At 44.0% G+C, this 12,133-nt stretch overlaps 1 protein-coding gene across 1 annotated transcript in view; it reads left to right on the forward strand.

Annotated features, from left to right (window-relative positions):
* Nucleotides 1-2: 2 nt before the first annotated feature.
* Nucleotides 3-12,133, forward strand: part of Kiaa0922 (KIAA0922 ortholog) — a gene marked incomplete at its 5' end in the record, with an annotated part of 154,579 nt that continues 142,448 nt past the window's right edge. The window contains 2 exons of the mRNA XM_005400925.2: nucleotides 3-146; nucleotides 6,687-6,730. Coding sequence (XP_005400982.2) covers nucleotides 3-146; nucleotides 6,687-6,730 — 188 coding nt within the window. The remainder of the gene's footprint in view (nucleotides 147-6,686; nucleotides 6,731-12,133) is intronic.

Genomic DNA, 12,133 nt, shown 5'->3' on the forward strand with positions numbered 1-12,133 from the left:
GGGGCGCGGCGGGGCGCGGGGCGGGAGCGGTGCCCTCCGTGCTTTACGAACGCGCTGTTTCTGCTGTCGGTGCAGCGATCGAGCCCCTGCCGAACGTGGTGGAGCTGTGGCAGGCGGAGGAAGGGGAGCTCCTGCTGCCCACTCAGGTGAGGACGGCGGCGGGCGGGCGTGGGCCGGCCGGGCGCTCGGGCCTCTTTGCAAGGCAAATACGCTGTCGGCGGAGCCTGAACACCTGGCAGCGGTGGCCGGCGGCCGCCTCCGCACCATGTGACGGGGCGGGAGCCCGGCCGCCCGGCGCAGGAGGTGGGCGCCCGGCCGCCGGCCGGGACCTCGCTGTGGATCCCCGCCGCTCTCGGTGCGGCTGTGGTGCGGATGGCGGCTGTGGTGCGGATGGCGAGGGGCTGGGAGGTTGGCACAGCAGGAGTATTGATTTGGTCAGTGTTCGTGGTTCATGCTGTTAACGTTAAGTAGTAGCTTTGGGGTGAAGATGTGACTTTAAAGGATTGTAATCTTGGATGTTCTCCAAGCGTCTTTAATTCCTGTCGGAGTACACCCACTTAGGAACTTGAATTTCAGGTTTTCTCCCCCCCGAATGATGATTTTTATGATTGCATCTGGAAAAATAATTACTAACATTTTACTGGGAATCTGTAGCATAGAGGGCTTCCAGCTGCAGTGGCTACATTACTGCAAAGCTTTTGTGTTGATTATAAAGTCGAATTTGTACGAGAAATTTCCTTGACTGCAAAGCGACATTTAAAAATACTGTAGAGGTGGCTGTTTTTCACCAGCAGCAGTAGGGACCCAAAATGCATGGAGGGGTGTTGAATTAGAGGATATTCAGCTTGTGTGTGGTCATGTTTTCAGTGTTCATTACTTCCCGTGTTGGCGGCAGCCTTGAAAACAGGGTGTGTAGTTGTAACTTCACTGGAGAGACTGTGCAGTTTTACATTTCAGCTTTCTCCTATGTGAAGCCTTGGGAGTGCTGGTTTTGAGATGTTTGGAATACTCGTTTGACCAGGAGTAATGAGTAACAGCTTCGAGGCATGGAGGTGATTTTAGAGCAGAAGTTTCCTGGCCCTTTCTTGAAGGCCGGCAGGCTGCCTGAGACCAGCCCTCTCAGAACAAGCCCGGCCTGCAAGTAGTCTTTTCTTCTAAGAGTTTCTCCCCTGATGGATTTTTTCCTGATTGTAAATAATACACGTGTGTTGTCCAAGGTTTGGCAAATAAAGAAAGATAAAAAGAATAAAACTTCTGAGAGAACTGCACTAAGCACTTGGCGTATGGACTTTAAAGTAGTTGTGTTTATGAACATTAGAGTTGTTTGGCAGTCGAACAAGTGACATTTGGGGCCCGAGAAGTCTTTGTTTTGAGGGGCTGACCTGTGCAGTGTAGGATGTGGAACAGCACCCGTGGCTGCTGCCTGGATGCCAGGGGCTCTCCCTGCTTCCTCTTTAACTCCCCTAGGTTTTGTTGGTTTTTTTTTTGTGAGTGGGGATTGTTTGTTTTTTTTGTTGTCGTGAGGCAGGCTTTGCTGTGGCCTCCCACTCTAGGGCAGCCGTTGTCCTCCCGCCTCAGTCTTCCTGGCAGCTGGGACTGTGGGCACGTGCCGCGGTGCTGCACTCCATGCCCCTATTTTAACAGTTGAGAATGTCTCCAGACATTGCCAGGTGTTCCGGAGGGAGCAAAATTGCTCTGGCTAAGAAGGTCTGGCATACATATCTTTGTGTATTTGTATTTCACTCACTTGTAGGCTCCACCACTGCTTAATGTGAGAAACCAACCCAGACTGAAAGCAGAGCAGGTCTTAGACTCTCACTTGTAGCATCAGTTGAAGATGTAGTCAATGTGCCCAGACATGAAAATGTCAAGGTCTGTGATAGAATTACTTGCTGTCTTTCTGCGCTTCACAGTCATTTTGTAAAATGTTTAATTCTAGTTTGATTTTGTTGATGTGTGTAGTTTTTGATTAAAACAGAAATTAAGAGGCTTTTTGGAATTCTCATTATAGAGGCATTTATGAGCTATTTTAATCAAAGTTATAATGAAAATGAAACTGGCATTTGAAATAGTTTTCTAAATACTTGGTCTTTAGGTAGGATCTTTTAGAAGCTATCTTACCCTGCATGTGCCTGGGCAGGCATATGGGGTATATGTGTACAGTATCTCATAGCTGCAGAGAGTTCTGAAGAACATTTCTTTCTTCTTTTGTGATACTTGGGATTCAACACAGGTCATTTACATCCCCAGCTGTTTTTTTTTTTACAATTTTGGGACAGTCTCATCAAGTTGCCCAGGTTGTGCTTGAACTTGCAGTCCTCCTACCTCGGCTTCCCGAAGTGCTGGGATGAGAGGTGTGGGCTCCCACACCTGGGTAGAAGAAAGTTATTTTTAAGGAATTCTTTTCAAAGAGTTTTGCATTTTTTTTTTTTCAGAAATGCTTCCTCATGTGTATCATAAGGACTCCGTTGAAAAGAGAATATTTATAGATCTTATTTAAATATGAGGGTTTTCTGCTCAGTTATGGGTAGGTTGAGTTCCTTCATTCAGGAAGACTAGAAGATGGTGTCAGAACCTGAGTTGTCAGTAATTGGTGAAATAGTATCAGAGGATGTGGCATTCAATAAACATAATACTAAGGTATTTGCCAGCATTAATTATTTATACATTTATTTAGAAAGTTTGCTGTTGATTTTTCTCCCCCTTTTTCTGATGGAGCTCTTAAGTGATTAAGAACTTGAATAACTCATGAATAAAATCGAAGGTGACAATTGAAGACCCTCCTGACCAGGCTTCCTGGATATGAATCCTATGTTCCTTTCTGCCTCTGTCCATTACTTCTTTTGTATATGCACTTATTTTGGTGCTGAGAACAGAAGGCAGGGCCTCACACCTCTCAGCACACATTCTGCCACTGAGCACATACCAGTCCCAGTTTACTTCTTTATCCTCTGTGTTTTCTTCTGGAAAGTAGGGGAAATGATAGTGCTGATTTCACAGGGTTTGAGAGGATGAAGTGTTTGAACTTCCTGAGTACCTGATGTAGGTTACTTAATTTGGTGGTTTCTCAGCTGATCGATAGGGTTGTTCCTTAGGAGACATGCAGCTTTCCTGCTTTGAGGGGACTGCAGATAGCTCAGTATTATGCTTCTATGGTTATATAAAAAGTTACATTATTCCTATTTCGTGAAAAATGTGCTGGAGGCCATGCATACTAGGCAAGTGCTGTACCTTAAAAAATCCCTGTTTGTAGTATTTTATGTTATACAGTTATTGGATGTAATGACATAAAACTGTTTATCAATAGCAGAGGAGGGAAGGGAAATAATGTGATTTTATTCTTAGGTTTACAGGCTTTTCCTCTCCTCCGGGTATACCTTATTTTTTTTTATTTTTTTGGTCTTTTTGAGACAGAGTCTCGTTATCCAGTTCAGGCTGGCCTTTAGCTCACTTTGTGCTCCAGGCTGGTCTCGAACTCGCAACGATCCTCCTGCCTCAGCCTCCCAAGCACTGGGATTACAGGGGTGCACCACCATGCCCAGCTGGGTATACTTTAACACAATAAACCCAGAATGGTGTTGACATAGAAACCAACTATTTTTATTCACTTATTGTCTCGAGGTAATTGCACATATGCAAGATATTGCTTTATGCACCTTCTTCCTTCCCTTTCTGGTTTCCTGTGACCCATTCACAGGGCGATGGCCCTTTGACCTGCTCTGGCCTTTTTTGAGCTTTCGGCAGTCTTACCTTGTCTTCTCCTTTGGTCATTCCTCCGGGACTCACTCTTCTGCCTGACCCTTGGCTGAGTGAACCCGACTTTGTGTTATCTGCTGAATGAAAGAACAGATGTCCCTGCCCTACTGGTGGTTTGGGGAAGTCCTTCCCCACTCTTCACCTGCAGCCACGTTGCCATCCTCTCTCCCCTTTTTATTTCATTGCAGTGAACTTTTGGCCTCGCGAGCGGGGCCAGTGCTCTACCATTGAGCTGCACCTCCAGCCCCGACAGTTCTCCCTCCTTGAGCTGCTTGTAGTGATTTGCATATCTGGGGTTTCTCCCTTTGTCTCGGATGTCCTTGTTGCCTCACCCTGGTTTCCCTTAAGAAGGTCTGTGCTGCTGAGGCCTGAAGGTGAGGTGGTCCTCGCAAAGGCCCCCATGTTCCGCTTCCCCTCAGCATCCAGAGTCAGTCCTTGAGGGCTTTCTAGTGGAGGAGAGGTGGTTGTCAGCGCCCTGCCCTGCTTCTTAGTTTATGGGGTTAGGCAGTTTTGAGGTCGGCAGGCGAAATGTTTTACATATTGATTTCCCAGCAAGGACAATCTAGAGCGCCACCTCTTAATGAGCTCGGACTTGTCTGAGAAGGCTCACTCCTAATGCTCCTGTTAGCAGGTTTGGGAGGTGGAGGTGGGTGCTGACTAGGAGTAGCTGTTATCTGACACAGGACCAGCCTGGGCTGGCCTAGGCTGCCTCAGGGCCCTACTGGCCTGTCTATTCATTCAGCAGACACTGACCATTTGCTTGCCTGTTGAAAAGCCTCTGCCTTTAAAAATGCCATGTTTTGGGCTGAGGGTAGAACTCAGTGGAAGAGCTTGCCTAGTGTGCATGAGGCCCTGAGTTACATACCCAGCAACACAAGAAAAAAAGAATCTTGTTGACCCCCCACTTAGGTCTGAGGGTATAGATAACGGAAATTGGCAGAAAGTGAAACAGGAAATGGTATGCTGAACATCTGGGTTCTTTTTATTATCTCAGGCACTGTGTTGTGTAATAGCATCTTACTCTAGTCAGTGAATCATTGACTAGTGTTTGGAAGTCTTTGTCTTAGAGACTTATTTTTAATGTATTTCTGCCATCAACATAAAAAAAAATCATGGGTTGAATACTACCTTTATGTTGTACAAGTTAACGCATATCTATACACTAAAAACTAGGAAGTATTATGACCTGATTTTACAGCTGAAGAAATTGAGGTGCAGGACAGTTAGATAACTTGCCTAAGGCGACAAGCAGGTGGCACTAGTAGGATTTGAACCCAGGAAATATTTATCTCCAGAGCTGGAGCTTTGTAGGTTCTTGAGTGGGGATCAATACCATGGTGTTGAGTGCTAGGTCTGTAGCATATGGACAGTAATGATTGACATGGAGGAAGATTGGTCTTGCAGTGTTATATGGGTCATAGTAGAGGCAGCGTTCTTGAAGCATGGCAGAAAGTCCTGAATGTCATGGTAATTCAGGCCTGGGAAGTTGATATTCTGGGCTGTTTGCTGACAGAAGGGGTAGAGAAGAAAGGAGGAGCCTGAACTTCTGTTGGAGGCGGAGAGAAGGGAACAATACAGGGTGTCCCCAGGGTTTTCCTGGGGGATAGGTAGTGTAATGGCACCTTCAGCACAAAAGGGGTGGCTTAACTCTGAAGCCATTCAGCAGGGGATGGATCTTGGCAAGCTGGCGTGTGCCCTAGCTCTGTAGGGAGCCCAGCTCGGGCTGATTTACACATCCTGGAGGCGTTTGGAAATAGGTCTGTTGAGTTGTAAAGCAGTCTACCCTATAAGGCTTATGGAATCCCCTCCAATGCTAGTCACTGAAGATGACTGCATGGTTCTGGTCTGGAGGAGAGATGGGCAGGTTACGGAGATCCTTCAGGTGTGCTGGAGTGAGGGATTAGTGTCTTGAGGCTACGACCCTGTGCACAGGAGTCTGGCCTGGGGGACTGGTGGTCACAGAAGAGAGGGCTGGAGAGAGGCCAGGGGAACCAGAAGAGTCCGGATCTACTGCTGAAGCCAGCAGTGGTGAGCTTCCAGAAAGAATAACACATCCGGAGCTTGCTGTCCGGCAGCGCGCAGCACTGTGGAGTTGGCCGGGCCTTTTATTCCTGGTTCACGTGTTTGTGTTTCAGTTGCCCTTCTTACTGCCCTCAGCTGAGTTCCACGTCTTCAGATTTCTGCCCCGTAAGCTTAGCAGATGATTCTGGAGGAGCTTTAGAGTGAGATATTTATGTCATTATCAGGCTTTTTACATTGATGTCAAAACATATCAGGTATTCTTTAAGAGGATTCTGAGCTAAGCAATAGATTTTCTATATTGGAGGATTTTAATTGGCATTAAATGTCATCTTATGTGATTAAATGTAAACATTAAAAACTGCTCTTGAAGAGAAATAATGTCTAATTTTAAGACTGTGTTTAGGTTGTGGTTTTATTGGGAAATTCTTTTTTGTGTTTTATTTGTACCAGGAATTGAACTCATGACCTCACACTGTACCGCTGATCTGTATCCCCAGTATAAGTTGTGGTTTTAAATGGATAGATAGCGGAGCGTGGTGGTGCAGACCTGTAATCTCAGCTCTCGGGAGGCAGAGGCAGGAGGATCTCTGTGAGTTCAGTTCAAGGCCAGCTTGAACTGCATAGTGAGACCTTGTCTTGAAAAACCAAAAAACCAGATAAACAAAAAACCCTCCCCCAAACCAAAAAACCCAAACAGTTGAATATTTATTTATAGTGAATGCTTAAGGGAACCACTTGGCAATTTTTGTTCTTGTCACTATAGTGTCATTCTTTAATGAGAATCTGTGGTCCCAGTCACTCTTGTAGACATTCATTACAAGTTCATTATCCCTTGGAGAGTTGAAGAACTCCTTTTGGTGACTTATGTTTGTTTAAAACAACTGTTAAAGCATGTTCTTTGTCTATAGGGTGATTCTGAAGAGGATGTGGAGGAGTTTTCTCAAGAACAGAGGTAAGGAAATGGGCGCGAAATGCCTGCATGGTAAATGTCTCTGCCATCTTGGAATGCTCTGTGAAGTTCTTGATTATGTCTTTGCTTATATTTGACTCTTACCTCTTTAGTTTTTATTGCCTTCGTCAGTCTGTGTTCTCTAGTAATTAACCTTTGTTTTCAAATGAGGCAGTGCAGAAAGCTTTTGGAAGCAGTTCCTCATTTTCCCCATTTGTTCCCAGACATCTGTTGCGGTTGGGCACTGTGCTGAGTGCCGTACCTGACGCAGAACAAGACCTGCCTTGCATGTGGCACCAGTCATTGCTAGAAACTTGGAGAGCGAAGCGCTGTGGTGGGGAATCATGAAGTATCTGGGTTGCCCGTGGGGCGCTCCTCTGAGGAGGTGACACTCCACCTGAAATGTGGGGGAAACGGGAGCAGCCAGACAGCACGCACAGGGCTAATGTCTTGGTAGGAGGAGAGGCAGGCCCACAGGGAATCTGAAAGCATGTGTTGGAATGTGGGGTAGTGGGATGAGGTGTAGGACCTTGGTGGCCACAGTAAGAAGTTTGGGTTTCATTTTTAAATGTGATGTGAAATTTTTTGTGTGTGTTTTCCTTTGAGACAGGATCTCACTATGTAGCCTACATTGGCCTTGAACTTGAGGCAAGCCACCTGTCTCTGCCTTCTGAGTGCTGGGATTACAGGTGTGCGCCACCAGCTTGGCTGAATGTGGTGTAAATTCTTAATGGATTATAAGCAAAGAACTAACATTAACAATGCAATTCCATATTTAACAAGTATCTTGGTCTCAAGGCAGTCTTTGTGAGTTGTTCACGTGGGAATCTGGTCTCTTGGGCTACCCGAAGATTCTGCAAGGTACCAGAGCATGAGGATAATTTTCAGGGATAACTTTCAAGGACTCGGCATCTGGATCCTCAGATATTCTCCTAAAATTGATCTGCCTGATGCTGTATGTTACCAGTTTTTACCTCTGATTTCACAATCTCACTTCTCCACGCTGTAAAAAAAATCTAGTCCTGCTGTTTACTTCACCTTGGGCAAACAAAAGGGCTGTTTGAAATATTGGTACTGATCAGGAAAAAGTAGTTAACTTTGATAAGAAGACGGATTCATTTGGAACTCTGGAGGTTTTCAGATCTGTCGTTTCAATAAAATTGAAGGAGGATGCAGTCAAATTGGGAGCTTTGATTATTTCTAATGAAAATTCATTGTGTATTTTTTTTTCTTTTTATAAAATACTGAGTAAATATAGGGCCATTGCTAACAAAATTCCTTCTCTTAGCATCTATTTATATGAACAAACTTTTTCTGTGCATATATTTAAAAATGATGGGAAAATTGAATTGAATTGATGTTAATTAAACCTGTCTCATTATAGCAGCAGATGGTCACATGAACCCATGAAAGGGAGAAGACAGGTCTGTGCATCCTGTTAAAAGATGCATTTCCTGTTTTCCTTTTGTTTTGGTCTTAGGGATTGAACCCAGGGCCTTGGGTGTGCTGTGTGCTTGCTCTGTCACTGAGCTGTAGCCCTAGCCTTGATATATTTAGAGAAGTGACTGTGAGTTTTATTAAAAATACCAGTGCTTAGGTATGGCAGAGATTACAGTTTAACATTCTTGTTTTGGATGTATGGGAACAAAAAAGGTGAAAAATGTTGATGGTAATTCAGACTAGAGTGGTGGTTGTGGGGTTGGAGGAAAATGAACACTTTTGAGATGTATTTTTGTGGTAGGATGTGTTTATTATTTGTTGCCTAAGTTGTGGGGTTGTGAGGGGAGCAGAAATCAGAGAGATCTTCTCAGCTTTGACTTGAGCATCTGAGGCAAAGCGACTGACAGGAGAGGGTTAGTAGGAAGGAAATTGGGAGCTCTGTGGGGTTGTCTCTGAGGAGCCTTTGCCTTGGTGCCTTGGTGTGACACATGCAGAGAGAGATGGCAGAGAGGTAATGGGCAATGTGTTTCTGGCCTTGGAGGCTTGACCTGCAGCCCAGCCAGGTCTGGGCATTTGGAGCCCACAGGTGGCCTTGCCGAATGTGCCTTGCTCTTGCTTTGATTAGTATACAGTACTTGCCTTTCTCATTATTGGTGCCCAGGATGGAACCCTGGGCATCATGCATGCTAACTAAGTATGTGATCTGCCTCTGACCTACACCCTCCTGGCACCCTTTCTTCCTTAGAACTAGTTTATTTATGCCAATTTCCCAGCAAACTAAATGTATTAGTAGATTTTAACCTCAACAATTTTTTCTTTTCTGGTACCGCGAATCGAACTCATGACCTTGCACTTGCTAGGCAGGTGCTGTGCCACTGAGCTAAATCCCCAGCCCCCCTCATGATTTTTTTGACACAGCATGATAATTAGAATGAAAGGCATGTGGGGAGTAGTAAGGGAGAATTGTATTTCTTTAGAACAGTGGCTTCCACTTTTTATGGTGACATAGTAATAAATGTTACATCACCTCTGTGTTTATAGACATATCTGTGGATGTATGAATACATATGTGTGTATAGCAGCATAGTCTGTATATTGATAAAAATGGATTGGAGTTTCACAAAGTTGTGTTCACCTTTATTGTCTGTAATGTACTCTTTACATTCTGTTCCATTTTATTTCATTGAAAAATATTAGTTGCTACCTACTTGGTTTGTTTGTTTATATTTTGGTAATAACTGTATTCTTTATTGACCTGTAATTCTCGTACCATACAGCTCACGTATCTAGAGTGCTTAGTTGGATTTTAGTGTATTTACAGCATTGTAAAAATGTCATCCCAATCAACTTTAGAGTGCTTTTGTCCTTTCACCCCCACCTCAAAGAAATGCCTTACCCTGTTGTATCAATCTCTGATCACTTAACCTTCCTGATGACTGGAAAACACTGTAGATCATGGCTTAGAGTAATCAGCCCTGATTTTTATGTTTTCTTTTCTTCTAGTATTTCCTATTATTTCTGAATGGTTGGTTTCTTTCTCTCCCCTTCCCTCTGCCCTTGCCCTCTTCTTCCTCCTCCTTTTCCCCCTCCCCTCTTCTTTCTCTACCTTTGCTAGGGGTTGAACTCAGGACTCTCACATTGAGCTAGATTCCTAGCCATTTTGTTTGTTGGGACAGGGTCTTTGCTAACTTGCCCAGGCTGAACTTGCCTCAGCTTCCCAGAGTGCTGGGATTACAGGCATGTGCCACCATGCCCAGCTTGTCTCTGGTTATTTTCGACTTGACTCTTTGTTTGTTTTGGCTTTTTTGGGTGGAGATCTGTTCTTTATGTGTAAAGACAGGATCTTGACATGGGTTAGATGCTGCTATTAGAAAACTTTCCCTGTGTCCATTTTTTGAAAATGCATATTCTGAAGTTTTACGAATTATCTCTGAAGGTGTAGTGGTCAGTGATTGATAGTTACCTAAGTATTTACTGTTCATTTATCTTCTGCACAATTGAGATTTTTTTTGTTTATTTTTAATTTCCCCCAAACCCATCTAATGTTTTGCTGCTTAAAAAAAAAGAAAAAGAAAAACCTTACTTTAGAATTGATGTAGATTCATATGATTTTTTTTTTTTTGTGCTAAGGGTTGGATATATGGCCCGAGTTACATTCCCAGCCCTTATGTACATTTGCCTCTGCTGAGAAACAGACCTTGGTACATGACAGTGAGCTAAGGCCCACGCCTGATTTGGATTTCACTGGTGTTTTCCTGATGTCCTTTTGGGAGGCAGATCACTAAGTGGAGTTAAGCTTGACCTACACAAATTATAATTCTTCTGTATGGGAGATTTGTCTACTCTATTATTTAGTCAGTCACTTATATCAGTGTGGATTTGTGGGTATTTATTTATACTATGGTTTCTGGGTTTAGCAAAATCCCACAGTTCCTCACTTGTTGATAGGATGTTTTTTGAGACAGGGTCTTGCTGTGTGTGCTCATTGGATTCTGTCCCAGGACCCATCCAGGATGCTATATTACTTTTGTCCTTGCTCCTGAGGCTCCTGGTTATTATTTTGTCAGCTTTTCCTTGTTTTGCATGACCTTGAAAGTTCTGAGGAGTAACTGGTTAGGTATTTTGTAAAATGTCGCATGGTTTGTGTTTGTCTGATATTTTTCTCATGGTTGCGTCAGGGTTATGGGTTTTGGGGATGTAAATCACATAAATTAGTTTCCATTGTCATCACCTTATATCCCAGGTGTCTTATCAGCCTTGTCACTTTGATGCTGACCTTGGTCACCTAGGTGAGGTGCTCTTTGTCAGATTTCTTTACCTCTTTGTACACTGTGCTCTTTGGACTTGTCATTAAGTGGAATTAAGCTGCACCAACACAGATTATTTAGAATTCTCCTGTAGTTGTTATTTGTCTATTCTCTATTCATTCAGTTATTTATATCAGGGTAGATTTATCAGTATTTATTTATACTTTGGATTATAATCCAGTATTAGGTTTGCCCTACTGTTTTCATGCCATTTATCTTTAGTCTTATTTCTTAGTCATTTGTATCTCCTTCCCCCCCCCCCCCCTCCCTTTTTTTTTTTTTTTTCTGGTACCAGGAATCGAACTTACGACCTCGTGCTTGCCAGGCAGGCACTGTGCCGCTGAGCTAAATCCCCAGCCCCTCCTTGGCCCTTTTTAAAACTTGCTTTAATTTTAAGAATTTCCCCCACAGTGCCAGCTTTTGATGGTGGTCAGGTGTACTTGAATTCAGCAAAGCCATTTATCAGTTCAACAAGATTAATACATAGTCTCTCAAGAACTCCAGGAAGCCACTCCTGTCCTAAGGAGGAACTAGAGAAATACAGTGACTGTGGAAGAGTCTCCCTGTTTCCCTCACAGAGATGTGGGTGTGCTGATGTTGGTGAGAACCTAGGTGAGCTGGTGGTGGTGTTTCCCCTCGGACCTGCCCACCCTGGGGCCAGACCCAGACCTTTGCTCGTCCTGGATGCAGGGCTCTACAGCAGTCTGCGTGTTATCTCACACACAGTTTGGGAAAGGTTTTGAGGTAATTGGTCTCATTGAAGATTTTGTTTATATTATCTTGACCTCATCTTATGCAGAGGCTATGTAATTGTATTTGGTTGAAAGCCAGGAAAGCACTATTTGAAAAACTTTCTTCCCTCTTTCCTCCCCATTGCCCCTTTTCTCCTGGGTGTTCTCAGATATCAGCAGTGATCTGTTCCTTTCCTGAGAAAGGGATTGCTGTTGGGGATTCGGTGATGAGGGCAAATGTGAGTTGACTGTAGCTCTTTCTAGCATTGGTGCACTCTGGGACTCTCTTCTGGCTTTCTGGGTGTGCATCTGTCTGATAAGTCTTGTGGGTAATGTTTGTTAGAACACAAACAGTTTAAGGGTTAGCGAAGTGTGAACAGTGTATTATTTCAGCTTTAAAAATGGTCATAGAAATCACAAATACTGAC

Source organism: Chinchilla lanigera, unplaced genomic scaffold, assembly GCF_000276665.1.
Source record: "Chinchilla lanigera isolate Chin_1 unplaced genomic scaffold, ChiLan1.0 scaffold00070, whole genome shotgun sequence".
NCBI classification, from domain to species: domain Eukaryota; kingdom Metazoa; phylum Chordata; class Mammalia; order Rodentia; family Chinchillidae; genus Chinchilla; species Chinchilla lanigera.